This window comes from Larus michahellis, chromosome 12, assembly GCF_964199755.1.
Source record: "Larus michahellis chromosome 12, bLarMic1.1, whole genome shotgun sequence".
Classification (NCBI taxonomy): domain Eukaryota; kingdom Metazoa; phylum Chordata; class Aves; order Charadriiformes; family Laridae; genus Larus; species Larus michahellis.
Window position 1 is genome coordinate 14193038 of NC_133907.1, and position 21601 is coordinate 14214638.

Below are 21601 nucleotides of genomic sequence, written 5' to 3' on the forward strand. Positions count from 1 at the left end.
GTCCCAGCACGAGTAACGGGGGGAACGAGTGGTGGTGTTTAACATGGCAGAATATTAACACATCAGATCAGAGCTAAAAAACGACACAACAGATTTTAGGGTGGTGATTCTATGAGAAGTGTATTTCATCATCTTACAGCTAGAACGGATGCTGGGAAATTATTTCCTCAGAGAAGTGAAGCATTCTTCAATTGAGTAGAGATGGAGAACTGCAAAATCTCAATTCAAAACTGCAATTTTTGTTATTTTCTTGCCTCAAATAATCTCACAGTTGAGTGGGGAACCAACTTCAAAGTGATCATTCTTTCCTTAACACAGAAACATGCTCTCTAATCTCTTCATTCAGATAGGACAAATGCAAACATCACCAACCCCCAGCTTCTCCCTGGAGTTCAGTTATACTGGCTTTGAAAGCAAAGCAGTTCAGCTCCATCATTCAGAGGTAAATGCTATGCAAACTTTAAAAATCCCATTCACCTGACTACCTAACACAAGCTTGCTGAATGAAGGCCATTCAGCACCGCTAACGGACTTCAAAAGACTTTTGTCACCTCCTGCTTCTGAAGCTAAAAGATTCTGGAGCTGCCATAATGCTAATATCCTTAGCTCTGAACTCAAAGATTCAGCGTTTACAAAGATCCATCATTCTTTCCTCCAAAACTTGCCACCTTCTTTACTTTAGGATTAAAGGTTCAGCTTGTAAATGCCAACCTCCAAACCCCGCAGAGCAGTTTAACAAGTGCCCGTAGCAGCTGCAGCATGTGTAGCGCTATGCTCAATACAAAAGGAGGTAGGAGGCTGTGTATAACACACAGACCTGGAAGGCCATAAGAAGGCTGAGTATGCACACGAAGAGAGATTCTTTAAGAAAGCGTTAGACCTCAACACAATCAAAGGTGGTTCAGGATGTACAAAGGGAAAAACGCTAAGTAAAATAAATCGAGGTGAGGTAGTCTTTAGCACAGATCACTGGGAACCAACAAATTGCTTTCAACTGTTCCATCTCTTGTTTTGCAAATTTTTTTAAAACTATAAAAATAAAAATAAATATAAAAGCTGGGCACAGATTTCACACATCCTAAGAAACCCAAGTATGCAGTGAGCAGGTTCACTGCCATTCATTGTACACTGCCAACACAGAGTAAAGCTTAAATCAAGGCAAAGATGGCTGGGGAATTCATTAGCACCTTGCTCAGGACAGAAATTGTCCCTTCCACAGGTGATTATCAACTTCGTAGTTCAGCTGTCCTACAACAGAATACAATTTTGCAGAAAGCCCATTAGCTGCAGTAACCACTGCACTGCTGAAAGGGATCAGGAACTACGCTTCTTTACACTGTGTCTAGCGCTGCAAAATTTTTAAGAGTTACAATAATAACGTTGGTCTGAGGCATTTGCGTCTACAGAAACAGTCTACTCCCTTCATTGGAAATTCATTTGTTTCTCCTATACAGATGGGATCTATAGGTCTCACTGTATCGTAAATACACTCTTTGCTTTGCCAGTTTACTCTTAAAGGCTATCCTAATTAATGATCATCCTTAGAAATCTGATGCATCTTTGCCCGCGTTTCATATTAAGTAAAGTGCTACATTTTTAGGTTGCTTTTTTCCGCTGCAACAGAAGTAATATTTTGATGTGAACAGGTTATCTTTCCTGCTGAGGTAACAGCTCATACCCAACAATTATATCTCACAAGCATTCAAGTATGTCTAAATCATACCAGGCTCTTCACCAACAACAAAGTATGGTGACAGATGATTCTTCAAGGGAATTCTCTCGAATTAAAAGCATTTAACGGGATTGTAACCACAGGGTGGGTAAATTAAGAACAGCTTTAGATTATATTTTCCAGGAGAAGCCCATTAATAACTTCCCTACAATTAAACAGCCAGAAGAAAGATGAGCAGAAGACTCGCCTTTTCTGCTAAACCTTTTAACTAAGGCACAAGCAAAAAAAAGTGTAATTTTGAGTTGAAATACCACATAAGCATCATTAGCATTTAACTTGCATGAAAATTTGTATATTAAAAAAGAAACAAAGAACAATGAAAAGCTGCCAGACACATTTTACAATGGCACACATCTGGTGGGCTTAGCTACCAACCTATCCACTGCAGGAAAGTTTCCATTTAGCAAAGGCACTCGGGATACGTCCTCAGCATTTGATGCTCTTTCTGAGCATCGACAGTCTGAACTAATTTTCTATATGGTTGCCGTAAACCTTCTTGATAATTTTAACTAGAAATGGAAAAGGCTGAGAGTTAGGACTACAGGACGTGAACCATAGGCATAACCTAGCAGGAACACATCCGACTAGAAACAGCAGCATAGGTTGGAGAAAAAGGGGTATAGAGTGTTAATTTTGTATTTTGACTACACTTGGCAAGCATGCTAGAAAGACAATGGGGAGAAGTAATACTGGCCAAGTAACTGCTACTCCTCCCTTCGTTTTAAAAATAAATAAATGGAGAAGAGGTAGTTGCAAGACTCTGCAGATGGACAAATGGATAGTACGGCATAATGGAAGCCTCAACCATTGAAAACCCAAGAACTCAAGTTAACAGTTAACCACTCTTTACACCCAGCAGCAATATACTAGGAAGTCACATTACTGTTATCTTTCTGCAAGATGTAAGGCAGCATGAAACATGTGAAATTACCCTGTCCACACTTTTCAAACATAAGGGTAAATCCTAGGTAGGCTGAAACACATTCATTTGTGTTTTGCCAGCACCCCTGCTTCCACCAGCTGCACTGTTGGTTTGGGAGCTTTCTCTAAAATAGAAAACTAATAGGCAGGTATGGTTTACTGGAATACACACAAATAAAAAGCATTCTATTTCCACTAATTTTTAGATCATATCTTTTATCTGAAGACCAAAATTTAATATAAATTATTGAAGTATTTTTAACATTTTAGGACTGAGGATGCTTTGACAAGACAGATTGTTTAGACTTTGATGTCCATTTTCTCCTTTATATTGTCTGACGTGATAAGGCACCTCAGAACTGCAGATGAGAGAAAAAGGCTTACCATCTTTTCTACAGACTCTACCCTAAAAGATCAATTCATGGAAAAGGCAAGGAAAGCAGAGAGAATCTAGAGAAAGGAGAGGATCTACCACCCAGTGATGCTTTCCCTTTCATTATTTTTGTTCTTTGGAGATTCCTTCTGTTCCCTTTGAATGGAGGTGAGAAGGAACATGACATAGATAAAGTTCGAAAGACAGTTACTAACCAAAGCAGCAAGAAAGCTTCCTCCTCCCCACAGGGAATCTTGCAGTTATTCAGTTCAAGTAACTGCAATTAAAGATAAATAAAAAACCCCAGATCTTTTAACAAGTTAATCACCCCTTCATGTAAGGAAAAGCTATTTCTTAGTCTTGAGAGATGGAAGGAAATAACCCTGAGATACCTCCTCACTACTACGAGCTACTAGAGCTTTCTCTACAAGTAGTGAGGGCTCCTTCTCCCATGACTTCCAGTCAGCAGAACCACCGCTGACACGAGCTCTCCGCTCACCATGCCAGAGCAACAACTGGGACCCAAGATGCATCAAGGAGGCTGCAGGCAATTCCACACACAAGGAAGGAAGAAACAGCTTTCCATAACACTCTTCATCCTTGGAAAATGGGAGGATATTTACTCGAGTCCCTTCTGTTTCAAAAAGATTGTTCCTTAATCTTTCTCTATTTATTATTGCATTTGTATCTTGTATTTAGTCAAGAACTTTATACATCATCAGTGACATCATACTTAGAAATCTATACATTAAAAACAAGACCAAGCAAACTCATCCCATGCCTACCTCTCTACCAGTATCAAGTGAAATGTCAGTCAGAATAAAACCAGGACTCTTGGACTTACATTTGCCTCTGGAAGAAAAACAAACAAAAAACCCAAAACAAACAAAACCCCACGGAATGATGCAAACCATTCACCTTTCGAGAAATTCCCGAAACTCAACTCTGTGGTGTGACAGGAAAGCCATTATAATTTCTCAAGTGGCTACAATCAAGATTAAGACAGTACTCCCTGCTTATTTTACACAGAAACAGAAGGGCTACTGAAGAAAGAGATATAAAAAGTTGGGGAAAAAAATAGATTGAATTGTCAATACACCATTAGTTTACAAACTTTCCTTGTACCCCAGCTGTACCTTTGTATTCTTCCTGGATATGATTATTCTAATTTATACCTTGTTGACTAATGTAAATATGAGAATCAAGGAATGCACGTGCTGGGACATGACTGAAACTCTGTGTGGTGCTCCATGCAATTCTGGAAATTGGATCCTGTATATAAAGTATTATCAGTTCTCAAGGAAATAGCTTCATTTGCCAGTTATTTTGGGGAGGTTAAACAGAAGGAGAAGGAAATGTTTCCTTTCAAAAGAACACGTATTGTTCATACTAGCTGTCGATTTCTGTGAAACAATGGCTTTGTCTTCTTATCTCCCCCATTCATTTCACAGAAAGATACTAAGTTGGACTGAAAGAAGAGAAAGTCGAGTTAAAGCTCTTGGTGAGAGTGAATCAGTGTTTGAAATTCTTTGCCTCCCCTTTTCTTACACACACCCACCTAATGATTAAAACCGAGTGCAAGCAACTGCTATTGGACTACACGGAACGAGGTGATTAAACAGAGCAACAAGTTCAAGTAATTACCAGCCAGATGCGAACACCAAGCAAGGCAGTATTACATTCCCTACACCACTGTGATTGCAAAGAAATAAAGGAATGCAAGTGGCTTTTTCAGACACCCTACAATCACGAAGCCATGCTCCCTTGTTCAGTAATTTCAAAGGCAGCATAACCTTCAATAAATGGTTTGCATGCACACACACAAAACCCATTCTGTGCTGGTGCAGTGCTCAAGAGAGCAACGTCATTACATGCTGTATCAAATCTATACTGAACTTCTCATGGTACAGTACATGTACATTCTGCAGACTGAATCTATTTGTGTAAACTGGAAGAAAATAGAGAAAGAGATAGCACGCAGCCTGAGGGGAACCCTCATTATCCCTGCTTTACTGATGCTGTCGGTAGCGCCAGCAAGAGACTTTCTCCTGTTCACAAGGTGATAACTTTGAGGACACCTTGATTAATGTGCTGTAGTCAGGCAGATGAATTCAAATCTACCCAGCAACTTCTGCGATCTGGATGAGTCTGATAAGTAGCCGGAAGACATGAAAATTCCTATCTGAACTTATTAATGCATACTAGAAAAAACACTTTTTTAACAGTAAAATCTAAACCGCACCAATACCACAGCTGAGCTTATCTCCAAGGGAGGGAACGGACTCCCAGTACCCACCACAGAAACAGCAGTTATGTTACCCATGATGGCAAGGATATTATGTTACTTTTAATGAGTACATTTGGCATCAATATCCTGGGGTATAGAACTATCTATGCATCAGGCATGAAAATAAGTTTAAAAAAAAATAAACAAACCAACAAACAAAAACTTTAAAGAATATTTTTCATACCCACCACCTTTTGTAGTAATTACTTTATATGAAGTGAAAGACTTCTGAGTTTGTGAACATCCTAAACAATTACGTTGAAGACAATTATATTTTCATTCCAGAAACAAACTCTAGAGTACATGTATAACACCATACTATATACTTTCATACCTACACTGCACTTATTTTATTCAAGGAAACCCATGGCGGGCCTGATGCAACATTTCTAGGGCCAGCTCCAGTGTCCACGTATGAGGAAAAGACTCGCATCACTAGAGCAGTTTCCACTCCTGGGGAGTTAATAAAGAGACGGTACAATTACGGTGACAAGCATCATACCAGAACAGACCTAGAGAAAAAAATAGTAAGCACCCCTGAAAAAGAACCCACCTCTCCCTCTGGTGTCACTGAAGGCATCAGCTTCTCAAGTCTAAAAACCTCAAGAAAAGAGTGACTGATAAAAGACAAGCTGTTGCCAATATCACAAGGATGACAGAAAGCCACTCAGTGCAGAGACAGACTGTTTTTCATCCGTGTTGACTAACCCAACACTTTGAAAATCAACAAACTCAAAACTGAAGAGAACTAGAACATACCCCTTGGAGGTCTGTGAAGGGGCTCTGTTGAGTACTCCTACCCCTGTAGTAGCAGAACAGGCCCAAAGAAAATGCCACAAACCTTAAAAGAATTTGCACCAGGTAGCAACAAACTAATTTTGAAGGGCTTCCTTGAGAGAGAAAATCTCTAAAAAATTGGCTCATGAAAAATACATTATAGAAGCTGTAACATTCCCTCTTTATCAGCTCTCCACAGATTCCCACTATGCACTGAGTAATTAATTTAGGCATCCAGAATATCTGAAAGGGATCAGGAAAAAAACCAATTGCAAACAAACCTCCGTACACATAGACAGTTTAAAATGTTATTCACAACCTTACATAATGATAGGACAGGTGTCCTGGAAGGACACTATCATTAATACAGACCTTAAATGGTAAGATTCCAGCCAATTTCCACAGTATTTTAAACAATCTTTACACAAGCAAAACCTACATTTAGTTCAGAACATGAGTAACTGCCACACAGCTTTTACTTAAAAAGAAAATTACAGACAAGAAGCATTCCATTCACATGTGATCAGTACAGCAAGACGTAGAATCTCTGTTTTTTTGAAAACTGCCCTGTACAAAATTGTATTAAATTACTATATGTGCAACAGCGAGAGATAAGGCATAGAGAAGAGCTATTTCCACTGGAGCACCAAAGGATGGTAAGGTGTACAGATGGAAATGATAGGTTTCTCTGGCTTGACTATTATGATTCTAGAGTGCAAAGAGAAGAATAAATGTATTGTCATTTATACAAGCCTTGCAACAGAGTCAGAAGCCAGAAAAGTATCAGCATATACAGCAAATAGCTGTCTACAGAAAAGCATTTTCACAGTACTACAAAGGTATCTCTTGCCACCAAATATACTGTAATAATTTGAAACTAATAAAGCTATGATCTTTTGCATAAGATTTCTAGTAATTACTTTACAATAATACACTTCTCTTAGCAAAGCTGTGCACGTAAGACAAGCAAGGGGAGGACTTGGGTGGGGGCGGCAGAAGGTGGTGCGTGTTTAATTTCATTGATCTTTTCATTTGCTGAAATAGATATCTATTGTTCCAATTTAGGGTGTAGAAATATTACATGTATTTCACAGCAAAACCTCTCTTCCTGTATCTACCAAACACTGTCATTCAATATTGAGAAATGTAAATTACTCTTTCCTTTCTCAATACTACAATAATACCTCTTATGCACAGGGAAACAAACAGATGTTTACATTAAAAAGATACACAGATACGCTTTTAAACCTTAACCTTTGTTGAACAAATCCCCTATGATTTCACGTTCAACTGATCAAGGGAAAGCACGTGAGAAGCAGAGTATTAGCTTGGACTTAGTGGGTTTAGGGGGAGGACTGTCAATTGAGCAAAACTTCAATTACAGACTAATTTAATGTATACCCAAGTACATTATTGCAATTCAATAAACATCTCTTCAGAATTAAACAATTCCAATTTGCTTTCATTTCAGCCTGTGTGCATGCATTACAAATTTGCTATTATCCACACTAAAATTAGTCAGACTGTTCGGAAGCACTCATCCGTGCAATCCCAGTGTGTCACAGTGCTGCCTCAAACTAACCTCAAATGAACCACTTAACCTTGCCTGCTTCCTAAACAGGAGCAAGGAGCAGAGGTGCGTACCTTCCCAGAACAACACTACTCTCCTAAAATTTTTTCTAGCTAGGTGTCTGTATCCAGCAATGAATCTGTCAACATCTCTCCTGGTGGAAATCCAACCATTCATGTTTATAACTTATTCTTCTATTTTTTCCCCTTCTTACATCAATGAATGTGAAAGTGTCAGGCACCCAACTCAACTTTGCACGTTCTGATATTTGGTTGCTCTGGAAGATTGCCTTCCCTCTATTTAGCTACAATACAATACTAGATAATGCTACTTCTGGCAACTCAATTCCATTTTAATCATGAATTAATTCCTCCAGATGTGAACAAGATGCAAGATCACTGAGTGGGAATTAAAAGCACTTGGCATCTGACAGGAGCATTCTCTTTGTGATCTGTGTAGTTTGAATATCTCCACCACTCAGCACTCTGTATTTAAGGCATTGTAAAGGCATGAGTATGTGGATCATCAAATGACAAAGTGAATTGGCAGAAAGTACTACAGTGGACAAAAGCGATCTCGCTTCTACACCAGCTCTTCATTTTCACAGAAAAGTGAAACATTTAGATCAATAAAATTATCCTCAGTGAGCAGACCCATACTACTCCCATTTGATGTCACCCCCACCCAAACACAGAATGTCTCAGGAGCAACATAGCCACCTTCTGATCTCTCCACCTAAGAGGCAGTGAGCATCCCTGTGCTGCAGCTCAGGGTAAATTACAAAAAGAAAAGAAAAGCAGCACAGTAAACAGCTTGCATGTCTCATGGAGGCCAGATTAAGACACATCTTGCATGTGTCAGGCACAGCATCAGCTCTTGAATCGCAGTAAATAACAGGGATAAAACCCTAGCGTCCTTCAAGAACTACTGACGTTTCCACTGTGTACTTCAGGACATCAGCAGACTCAATCCCGTCATTTACTCCCAGCAGCCTTGAGTAGGCTCCTCTGACACGCAATGCTCCATCACAAGATTACTGATGCCTGATAAAATACTGTAAAGGAAGGCAGAGGAAGCTGACTGACAGCCGAACTGTTCAGCTGACTGCGTTAAAAGTATCCATAGCTACCATGCATTACTACAAAAGCTTATGAAGAGGGCTGTGTCCAAAGTTCTGATTCAAATGTTTAAGAAAATGATTGAAATTAATGTCACTTTCACCCTTTTTTTCCTACTTAAATTTAATATGAATGAAAGAAGGCAGGCCAGTAGGATGTCAATTTTCATACATAGATGCCATCTGGGAGGAAATACTCATCTTGCATAAAACTGCTGTTTTAGTGCAACCTACCTTTCACTATTAATTCTGCGTAATTCGAAACTCCAGATCCACCATCTGAACGAATGACACATCGGTACTTGCTGATGCTGCGTTGAGAAGTGTCGGCTACACTGACAGTAGCAGAAAAACGTCTATGGTTGACCACTCGAGTGACCATTAATGCTGTGTCCCTTCCATTCCACTGCTGTAAAGGCAGACGAGAATAATCTAAGTTATGAAGACACCCAGATTATGCATCCATATATAATTCATTCTTTGTCATGCTTCTCAACGTTGTTCAGACCTTCACGTTCACACCACTAGGTTACATTTTATACAAGCACGATTTTTCATGAGAAGACTACCCTTGAAAAATTTACACGGTTGTATGAACCAGGGCTAAATATTCTTATACATATATTTAAGTTTTCATGACTATTTAATTTTTGAAACATCTTTGGGCATTTGATGTGTTATGTTTATTGAAAAGGCCAGACAGTGACAGTTCAAGACTATGCAATTGTACATAGTACGTATTTAGAGGCCTGGCTAAGATATGAAAATACTACAAATGAATGCATTTTGTACACCTGGGAAAATGCTATAAATGAACAGATTTTATAAATTTGGCATTTTCTCATGCAAAACTTTGATTCAGGACCAATTTAAATAAATTGGTTGGATGAACAGACATCCTTATATGTCCAACATTCCTCAATAAACCTCTCTACCAATGTCAGAGTACACTTTCCCAACTGGAAAAGGGACAGATGAAGAATTAGCTAGAAATAGAAGTTCTCCACAGCATAAACACCTGAAACTTGCTCGGTTGGTCTAGTTTATTAGGAGATTCAATGGAAAACACACTGCTGTTTTGCCGACTTCCAGTAATCAGTTTTTGGGAGTGTTTCCAAGGCTATTTTCATTAAATGTTTCAATTTTAGAAAATGGAAAACAGGTTTCTACTAGCAACAATAACGATTGCCTCCCAAACCTCTGCTTCTCACAGGAAAAGGTTCGTACTGCTTCAGGTCAGAAGTGTTTTTACACACATCTAGTCGTAACTGTGGAAGGATTTCAATGCAAGAACTCAAAAAAGATAAAAAATAAGCCAAAAATATCTCTCAGTGGATGCTAAAAGTACACCATAGGTTAATAATTTTCAGATAAAAATGTAATTTTGGAGAACAGCTGTGATGAGAGTACAGTTAAAGCGACTGTTAAGTCATTTTTACATGATGCCGACTACATTTCTCACCAACTCAAGCGTTTATCCCAGTACTAATTTTCATTCTTATGATTAGGTAAACCGATTCCTGCCCTAGTATTTAAACTAGACTTGAAATTGTTATTTTTAAATTTTATTAAAGTGTCTGAAGTTAGTAAAAAAGTCTGAGGAAAATCTATTAGTTATTTGACTACAAGTGGCATGGCAACCACGACAAGCGCCATTCCTGTCTTCCTCAGATGTTGCAAATATGGGGTGGTCAGGCCCCCAGTCACATCAGCCTAAGCTAAGAATAAAACTCGTTGACTGGCTTCGGCATTCTGCAAGTTTCTATTGGCCATATGTACATGCACAGTACATACAGCAAGAGAATCCTCTTGACTTCTTTGGGAAATTAGGTGTTTAATGGCACAGAAGTTTAGCAGAAGCAAAGAGCTCAACTATTTTAAAAGCTTCTAGAAGAGCTCCATGTATAGAAGAGCTCCACATAACCGAGCACTTCAAAGGGCAGAAGAAATAATTTTGTCCTTCACTGGGAAACAAGCACTCCACGTTGTCAGTTTGATGTACGTTCCTTTTCTAACTCTAGAACTGAAAATGAGTTCTTAAGGTTGTTACTGTACCCACCTGAATAGCATGATCCAGTCTTTAAGTCCAACCAGTAAGGTGAAATCACAGACATTAAGAGAGGGAATGTTTTGGTCTTTTAGTGAGTGACTAAAAGGAACAATCTGCTATTAAAGCAGCCAAGGGAAACAGAGGAAAAAATACAGTGGGTACAATCTGGTTTTGCCTGTTTTCACCATCCACATAGTGAGCTCACACCTTACAGTCGGTTCCTTCTTAACATATAATCACTGACTCTGGGTTGAGGAGATTCTTCGAGGGTGAGAGGAAAGAAAACTGCATAATTAAGTGGAAGCAAAGAACTACTCCACTTGTTCTGTCTCTTCTGCGGTATGACCGAGTACTTACAGGTGCACAGGCATTTGTTTGAAACCAAAATTTTGCTGTCACTGGCCATTTTTTCCATCTTCTGTGTCACAATTCTGTACTTTGTCACCTTAAACTCTCACCTAGAAACAACTTAAGGCAGTTTTCAAAGGATCTTGATAAAAAGATTTTGACCCACCAACCAGTGTTTCTCTATCTACTTATTTTAGTAGAAAAAGTAAAAAAAAAAAAAAAAAAAAACAAACAAAAAAAACCCCAACCAAAACGAAATAAGAAAACCACCACCAAAAAAAAGCGTCACTTTACCTGGAGCCAGAGTTTGTCATGCTGTGACCACTTTCCCCCGGCAATGCACTGGAACGTCGCATTCTGTCCCACGTTAACCTCCACGTTCTGAAGTCGTAGGAAATGAGGTGCTTTTCCTAACAAAAGATGCAAAGGATTGCAAGGGTAGAGCAAGGCAGTAATTGACTGTTACACCAACACATATAAACACTCAGCAAAGCATTAGGGCCTATCCCTTACAAAGTGATTTAGCCAAATTAAGCTGTCCTTCAGTATGTAACTGTTCACTGCAGAGGGAGGTGGATGATCGATCGGACAGAGGATGGCCTAAGGGATCATACTGAGCTCCGGCACCTCTAGAAACACAGACTTACATCAGATCACAACACAAGTTCATGGTCATCGGCACAATTCCTTACTGTTTGCTACAAAGAGTACTTGAGTAATTTCTTTCCTTTACAAAATCGTGTTTCTAAAAGGGTCCAAAAATCAAATGCTTCTGAGCTTATCAAACATGACTGATCCAAACAAAATTTTCATAAGGGTCTTTCTACCTTTTTATTTTATTGACTATCAAATGTATCTTAGGGCTTTAAAATAATAATCTGTCATTAATATCAAATCAGTGATTTAAATGAAATATTCATATAAATGACAGTATTGAATCTCTGCATTAGTTTAAGATCACGGATATCAGTTTTGCTGATACTAAATTCAGTATTAATTAAATATTACATCACTGATATTAAAATGCAGAAATCACATTTGTTCACAAATGATATAGATCAGAGGATTATCTTTTTGACTAAATACCAGACTCATTTACCTCTATAAGTTAACTTACAAGAAAACAAAAAGTGAATCTGACGTTTTTAAGTGAACTTAGTTCTTCCTGGTTTCAAAAAAAGGTTTTTGTACCATTTGAAAACTTTCAATTGGACACACTGAACAGCTTTGTGAGACTTTAAAGGTCAGAGTCTTTCAACTTCATCTTTAGATTTTCTAGTATGATTAGACACCAATTAAATACATAATTTCAGTGGACATACCAACCCGTCTTTTTCTATTGGAATTACATAGCTTCAAAAGGATACGGTCATCTGTGTTTGATGTACACGTAGTTGCCTACTACAGACACAGAACAAATGCCTATACACTATGCCAAGTGTTTTTGTTTAGTTTCTGTATCCCATTCACCACATGCTCAGTTTCCTGACAGCTCCTGAAATCTAATGATTCTATTACCATCGTGCTTTCTGCAGATCAGTAATTTCCATCCAAGTTTACTGGAAAACTACCTCTGGTGACAGAACGTACTACATGATATTTGCAGGCTAATATTAGTAATTTCTTCCTGCAGTCTAAGGTGGGCAGAGACAGGCCAGCTCCAAAGCTGCGTAGCCTGGGTGAGTGCAGCCACCCCAATCCCAAACTCCTGGTGCTCAGGGTCTGCCCAGCTTACAGGACGTAGGGCTGCCCTACCATTGCAAGTGCTCAGGCCCACACTGTCAATCAGCTTCCAGCATCATGAAAATTGATACTCCGGTGCATTCCTTCACAGGGGGAAAAAAAAAATAGTAAAAAAACAAAAAAAAAAATCAGCATTTTTCTGATACACAGGTTTGTCTGCTATACTGTCCTCTATGAAGGTAAAGCAGAAATGAAAAAGATAATACCAATAATTTCAGTAACCTCCAGGGTCATCAGGAGCTTCACGGTCCATGTGTTTTGAGTTATAACAATTGTAAAACAAATATGAGGGACAAAGCCTGTACAAGTCAACAGAATATACTCCGGTGACATTTACCCTGGTGGCTGTCATCGCTGAACAACAAAAGCAACACTGGGAATCAGACAGGAGAAGCATTTTACAAAGCCTGCAGAGAACTTGCATCTTGTAATAAGTTCTGTACACTTCAGGATGCAAACTGATTCAAAATGGAATAGTTAACTTTTGAATCATTTCGGTTTTGAGTTGCCAAGAATGCACTTAATTTTGAAAAGGTACCTGCATAAACATGGAGAAATGGATTTAAATCAGTTTAAATAGGGGTGTAACACACCATCCTGTCTCTCTTTTTTTTTATATCACATAATTTTCTTGTCTAGGCTTCGCCCCATGCTTTGTTCAGTGGCGTCTTTCCTAGTAAAGGCATCAGCCATCACCCAACGTGCTGTGGAACACGCACAGACCATTTGCGGGATTGTTTGGATGCTGCCAGTTATCAGCAACATCTGGTTAATACAGATTGTAAGTATTTCTTTAATGAAGTAAATGCACCCAAAGGCCTGAGCAACAAGCACATGGTAAATACAAATATAATTTAGTTAAACAGCAAATAACCATACTGCAGTTACCAGAAATGTCCTGTTAAACTTGAGCAGAACCATGTCTGTCACATTGAATGGCAGCTATTCTTTGAAATTCTGTATTGCAAGAAAACCAGTCGATTACAGTCCATTAATACAATCCATGGCATTTTTCTTTTAAGAGCAGCTGCCACTGACTTACTGAAACTATGAACCAGCGAGAGGGGCTGTTAAAAAAAACCCCAAACAACAAACTCTTTACATGCACAATACAGACACACTAAAGACCTCAAGCCAAACCGCACAGAGAAACCAGACAAGTTCAGCCTCAAAGAACGAGGCTCAATGCTTCTTTAAATAGAAAAAAACCCCAACAAACCAACAACCAAACCCTAAGCTTATTATTATGGCTGTGACAGAAGAAATACGGCACTAATATTTTTGAACACTATAATGAACCTTCATTAGTTTCCACTCCCAAAGTGTATCGTCTGAATGAGATTTATTTTTCATACCTTTATGGAGGTGCTGAGAGTGTTTAACATTTGTTGTGAGAGGCCAACCTTTGGGATATGTCCTTTACCAAGGAAATAATGTTTGTTTCTTCTTTTCTTAAGATAATCACACAGGATATTATCAGAAGCTTTTTAAATTGTTTTCTACAGCAATATGATTCAGAAATACTAAAACAATCAGTTTTATATTCTCATAGCAAGAGAGGGAGAGGCTTCCACAGATGTCCTGGCCCTAGCTACAGACTGAGAGCAGTTCTGCCTTTTGCACAGCTTGCAAAGTTCTGTAATTATGCAAGGCTGATTGTCTTTAGGTGTCTCAGAGGGAGACAAGACAACATTTTAGTGCTACCAAATTGGGTAAATCACTCCTTTAGACTGCAAAACCCAGTATAAAACACACTGATACAGTTAGAAAAACAAAGAGCACTCACTGCATGGATGGGCGAGAACTCGGACTTCATCCACAGCTATGTACCCTGGATGTCCTTTCAAAGAGACAGATTCAAATATCACCTGAAATATAAAATAAGAAAAAGTTTTCTTAAAAAGAACAGCTATACTAGTCATTTAGCCAGTCCCCACATTCTGCTCTTATTCCAATGTCTGAGTCATTCAAGGCATTTCATCGCTAATAATGAAGGGATATCAATGCAATTCAGTATGTACATGCATATCAAAGACTGAAAATTCGTTTGATACAGAAAACAAAAAGTCAGATCAACATTCATTAGGATTAGACAAAACTATGTGCTGCTTTCACTTGGGAAAGCAAAAAAACACACCTATATTAACTGTAAGCACCAGTCCAAGAACCTAAAGTGGATAATCACTTGACATCTTGTTCTTAGTATGCCTCGAAAAGTTGGAGAATGCTGTATATGAGATAAAATTATTTTATTGAATCAATAACCCTGCAAGGATTCCTTTGGAGAAAACCTTGATTTGGCATGTAGGCCCACTACAGTATTAGAAAGCAAATTACGAACAACAGATGATCCTGGATTCTAGTTAGTGGACTGAAATAAGATTCTCCCAGATAGAATAAATTTGTTTCTGCCTTTCCCTGATTTAACTAACGTGGTCTGAGGATGAATATTTTTTAAAAATCACAGCAACTATTTCTCTACATCAGTGGTACACTAATTAGTACTTTCTATTTTATTTACATATCTGGACAATGAAAATATTCCACTAATTTGTGTCTGGATAGACACTGAGTTACAGTTGAATAAAAATGCCATTCTTCCCTATGACTTTGTGATTTCACCTGGAAAACTGCCCTGACCTAGTGTATCCTGTTACTAAAAATATACAGGCTATCCAAAAATTGGCGGTGCAGAAAAAAAAATAAAAATAAACTGATAAAGAGATCATTAAAACTAAGCTAACTACAGTGAAAGCAGCTAATTAAAAATTCAGGAAAAATAACATCAAACATGGTGAAGTTTGCCCAACAACTCAAGGATAGTAGGACATGAGGAACAGGAAATGTAGTAACGTTAAACTGCAAGAGAAAAGAGAAAAAAGCAGGCTGATTATTTAACATCTTGGAAATTCTACCTCTTGAGTTAGCGATTCGGTACCCGAAGAAATGAAGTGCTATGTTTACTATTAAAAAAAAAATAAAAATGAATGGGTAGAGATGTAATGGATGTTGTCCTCTGCATTCGAAAGGGATGTCCCAAGTTTCATTCCCTCTAACTAAGACAATGTTGACACTGCACCTAGTTGCTCATTTTTGCATGAGTATACTGTAATGCTTTCAAGGACAGAGTTAATTAACATGTTCAGCCGGCACAGTTATTACTATTAGAGCAGTATTCCAAGTGCAGCTACTTGTTTCATAGGAGAAAGTATTTCAGTAATGTCTGACCTCTAAAATCCATTACTATAACACAAAGTTAATTACTTAAAGCCAGTTTTCCACACTTATTTCCAGTCTAAATAAAAGCTGCTGTTTCCAGTCTGTCACTGTTTAGCCTCTTCTTCATCTCCTCCATCACAAGACTTAATACAGTAGAAGATTTAACTATCCGAATGCTGATCACTGAATGCCCGGGCTACAAAGGGAGACCAGTGTGTACTTCATAAGGACAGAATTGCTGTTAATAATTTTGCTTTCTTTTGGCCTTCCAAAACCTAGTTTGTACTTATGTTTCCGTGATTTCCTAAGGTCTGCTTCCCCTATTCAAAATACATCCAAATGCGAAATCCTCTGAAACACGTCCACAAGAAAAAAGACATGATAAAACCAGGTAGAACGCAAAAATTAACTGGCAAAGATATAAAGTAAGAAAAGCTCAAACACTACCAATATGCAGAAACAAAGTTATGCTCCAGAGGAGGGTGGACAAAAAATAGGCTGTCAAAGGAGCAATAGGAGGACGCCAGTCTTTGGAAGACAAAATAATCCAAAAAACATCAACAAGTTTTTTGTGTTATAAAGGTTCTTGACAGGCTTTTTAGGGACTGTATAAAATAAGAGTATAATTTAAGTCCTTAGTATGGAAATGACTATTTTAGAAATGAAATGTCACTCATGATAAAAATTACACGTACTGGGAAGGTCACGTAAGCAGCTACTGTGACTCCCTTCAGACTTGAATTAAAGTGCAACATTGCAGCTACAAAATCTTATTTTAGTTTTGCCTTTGCAAGAAGATATAAGCCACAATAAACTAATTGGCAATTTCCTGCAAGCCAGTAACTTGGAAAGAAAAGTTCTCCAAGGCACTGGCATTAGCTATTACTGCGCGGCAAAAGTAAGCACTGACACATCCAGAGTCATCTTCTGTTAAGGACTGACATGTGCAGTGTCTTTAATATAGCACAATATAACTAAAGCCAGTAACAACCAAACCAGCTCCTAAAAACCCCATGCATTTGATGTTCACTGGTGCAGAATCCACTGAAAAGAGTGAAGGATTCCTCCCGACTGCCACAATATTGTTTTGACAGAGTATTTTATTATCTATTCCTCTTTACACACAAATATTCTTATTACATCCCAGTTCAAACTTCCACATTGTTGTCTTTTTCTCTATGTTGCAGCATCTCAGCCCTATGAAAGCGAGACGCACAAAAGCACCTAGGTTTTCCTGAAAACAGGGAATTGAGACCCAACAGGAGGAAAAGGCAGGCATCCATGCTTGTGGGGCCCAGTTCTGCAAATTTCACAGTGAATCTCTCTCGTCCTTTTAACTTCAGTCAGAAATGTAGCATAATGGTTGAAACACAGGCATTTCACAATGCTTCACATCTAAGCAACTTCTCAGAAATTAACGTAGATGACAAAATGCAAAGCTTTACTCCTAAAAAACATTCTTAAAGACTCCTGAGAACTGCAAATACTAAGTCATTTCATGTTTCCTTACCAATAAACAATCCTACATTTCACTCCTGCTATATACCAACAACGTCTGTGTTAGCAACACAGCCTGGCTCATCTGTTGTGGTACAACAGTTTTCTTCAGGCACGGATCAATACCGTTCCTTGCTATACATCAAAAAACCTCTTCCTGGCAGACTCTAGTGCTGCCCTCGGTGCATTCTGGGACTAAGTTCATCCTTATGGCAAGCAGTAATTCAAGATTACATGTATTACCTTTCTCCAAGAACTATTACAGCTTTTTTCTCGCTACACTAAAAACATTTGCAGGCTGGGAATCCAAGTATGAGTAACTCCAGGGTAGATACAAATCTCCACCATCCCCACGTTTATATCTCGACAGAGCACTTTTGGATCCAGATGACTCATATGACCCTTGCAGTGAACTGCAAGACCTAAGACACAACCTCTGGCAACTGGCTCAGTTACTGGTTTTCCACTGGTCACATCTCCAAAGCTCAAAGTACTTGTTAAAGCCTTAGACGTAGGGCAGATAGTTTCAGATTTTTTGCCTGACTGAATTTTCAACGCACACTGCGGTTGAAAATGTTGTGTTTTCTGTGCATTGAGAGAATAATCCACATTTTGCCTGACGCAGATTTCCTTATTTAGGAAAAATGCTATTTTTTCTTGTGTTACCTGGTGCTTTTGAAATACAGAACATGCTTTCAGGCCTCTTGTGTACAAAGCGTTCTCCAGGCATGCAGTTTTGATTTAAAGCTGACAAATAACACTGTGATGGCACATCCTAGATTGTGAGTGTGAAATGAGACACTCCCTAGGCAACAGTACACCCAGGCTTTTGTCATCTTCCACCTCTGGACTCCTTTAGCCAGAAGTGTCACTTTAGGCTGCCAAATAACAATAATTTTCACGAAGTCCTTCATTGTGTTTTCCTCTTCACTTTTGCAAGCTTAAAGTTTTCTTTTTTCTAAACCTCGATTAAATGTAGAAACTCACAGGATTGCAGACCATCAACAGAAGATGGTTTATAAAATCAGGGACTGATGATAGATCAGTCTATTAGATCGTCCGTAATAGTGGCACGGATGTCAAATTTTAAAAACCACACTTAAGCAATAAGAACACAAACATAAGCAGAAGGAAATATCACCCCATTCACCAAAAAGTAAAACGGAAAACCCTTGCATTTTCTAGGAAGGAACTAGCACTAGGCAGTTACTGCTGTCTTCCAATCTGTTCATTTTTGCGCTGCTGTGAAAAATTCCTGTTTGATTTAAAGGATTTTTTGCTCAGGAAAAGCAAACTTGACCTGCAAAAGGACTTGTAAAAGAAGGCAGGCAGGCTCAGGAAGTCTACTACGGGTATATCTAAGAGTAGGATCTCTCTTAGTGTGAGATCAGACTGTCTTTTCCAGGTTTTTCAAGCACTGATTATCTGGGTGAAAGATCATTTCTGTTATCTCTGTGGAGCACCTACTATGAAGCAAATTCTGGTTCATGACCAGGTTCACGTTAATATGAATGGAGTATAAGCACGTTAATATGAATGGCGTAGAAGCACTTTAATATGACTTCAGAACAAGTGACAAGTTGTGCACAGCCCTTAAAACACCACTTTCCACGCATTTGCATCTCTTTATCCCTTCCTCTCACCCTGCATAGTGTGCTCGATGTATTCTGCTGTATTCTCTTTTTCAGAGGCAGAACATTAAAGCACTCTACTTCAGCTCAGATTTTATAGACCTCCTACCCACTTATTAGAAGCCAAAAAAGAAAAAAAAAAAAACCCAAGCTTTTCTACCTGCTGTTTTCTATCCACACGCTATCTACTGCCTTTTCGTTATTAGTATCATACATACATCAACTTCTCCTGAAAGGTCTAGGGTGCAATTACCTCCCAGGCTTTTTCTTTTTTAGTCTTTAACATAAAACAAGACCAAAAAAAAATGCCTTCAGCACCTAACAAGAAGTGAGTCCATTGTGTGCAATCTTATCTAATTAACTAAAACAATGACTGTAAAGCTGCCACGTGAAGTTTGAAGTGGACAACTAACAAGCAGCTGTAAAATTAATATAACCTAAAAACAACCTGCCTACTACATTCTTCAACTTTGTGCTTGTTTTAAAAAAAATTTATCTCCTAACAGAACAAGTAAAACTATGTTACAAACAGTGCTAAAACGAACAGGATCTGGTGAAGAGCATACTCGTGTTGATAACATGGTACAATATTTATTAGTAGCTTATGTTCTTACACCCTTCATATGGCCACAGGAAAAGTCCAGATGCAAAATTGAGTGAACAGATGTTCCTTCTTATGGCACCAACCAGGGGCCAAATATAGTTTAGGCAAATTTATGCAGAGGTACAGTTACACATCTAGACACTCAGTTGTATTTACATTTACAGAGTGCCGTGGGAAGTGCCAATACAAGGCTGTTTATGTGCCAATTTCATGATCAACAAGTGGGTCTCAACTTGCCAATAATTTTACTCTATCACTCTGTGACCTGACAACTGCTGAAGGAAAAGGGTGAAGCAGGAAGAAATACGTCAAGATGCCTATATAACCCTTTTGTTGTTAAATTGCTATACAAAAATTCATTCTGATAGGAAAAATTCAGGATACTCATTGCTAACAATAGCTTAGCTCATACCTAACCAAATGTTCAAAGGAAAAAAGAGAGAAAAATATTACAAATTCATACCTGATAAAAATGTGGCCAGAATGTACTGATGGCAAGTTCTGCTTTCACCCATCCTTCTGTAACAACCCCTGAGACATTCCATATGGGATTGCCCTGTGGTCCTCCGTTCACCTTCACGTAGACATTCAGAGAGCCAGGACTCGACCGGTCTCTGCTGGACAAGTAATAGTGGAAGTCGATGCAATGTGTGTCATTTTCCTTCAGCGTAGGCAACAGCAAGTGAGCTTTCTGCCCAGATGCCCGCCCAGAGCTGTTCACCATCATGAAGGAGCCTATAGAGGAAAGCAAAAAGACAAGAAAGAGTGGGTTTGGTTGGTTTTTTTCAGTAAAACCAGTTCCATTAGAAAAGTCTGTGACATCCTTAGAAGCCAGAAAACAAAACATTCATCTGAAGAATTCAAACTAGTTATTTTATGCTATCTGTTAGGTAATAAAAGATATTAAAATTACAGGGTATATACACAAATAGATTCTGAACCAACTAGAACCACTTTAATTAGATAACTTAAAAATCAAAATAAAAATACTGTTTTGCTTTTATTATTTTATAACCTTGTGATAAAACCGTCACTCTAAACAAAACATATTCAAGCAGCAACAGGCTCTCCTACCGCGCACAGTCCCCCAAAGGCACATTTCAATACAAAAACTACAACAATGGACCAAACTCTCAGCTGATATTTGCCTACATGGCCCCTACCCACTTCATGCCAATCTACACCTGTGAACCCTGCATCTGGGCACTACAAACTTCTGAAGGTTGTAATGTGTTAAGAAAACACCAATTTTCAGAGCCCAAATGCATTAGGCTTGTAAGCATAACAGCAACATCTGGACTAGAAATAACACAGCAAGGACAATTATTCTTCTAGAAGGGAAGGACAGGCTGAATTTAGGGAGGGAAATACATAGGCAATTTATGAGTTTGTTAACCTGGAAGCTTGCATCGTATTAACCATGGCACTTGATGTTGAACTCACATTTTGATTCATCAAGCAGTTATTTTACAGCACATTGTGTCTCAACTCATCTCTTCGCAGATGCATCAAGGTGACAAATGTTAGCAATAAGGAAAAACATTATGAGAGTTATTTGATTCAATTCTGTTTAAAGGATCTCCTTTATGTGTGTACAGACACTCACACTCAGAAAAAGCTGAAGAAAATACCAAGACTGCGGGGGGAAATCTGTGTGTCAGCAGCCAGGCATGATAATTTTTCATCGAATGCAGCCCTCTTGACACTCAGTTCTGCTGCTGCTGCCAAGACA

General features: G+C 38.6%; 1 protein-coding gene across 27 annotated transcripts in view; it reads right to left on the reverse strand.

Annotated features, from left to right (window-relative positions):
• PTPRT (protein tyrosine phosphatase receptor type T) overlaps positions 1 to 21601 on the reverse strand; it is a 461815-nt gene that overhangs the window by 264320 nt on the left and 175894 nt on the right. For all 27 annotated transcript variants that reach the window (XM_074605564.1, XM_074605565.1, XM_074605563.1 and 24 more), the window contains exons 3-6: positions 20333 to 20604; positions 14705 to 14786; positions 11470 to 11585; positions 9012 to 9186 (exon numbers count right to left, since the gene is read on the reverse strand). In XM_074605564.1, coding sequence (XP_074461665.1) covers positions 9012 to 9186; positions 11470 to 11585; positions 14705 to 14786; positions 20333 to 20604 — 645 coding nt within the window. The remainder of the gene's footprint in view (positions 1 to 9011; positions 9187 to 11469; positions 11586 to 14704; positions 14787 to 20332; positions 20605 to 21601) is intronic.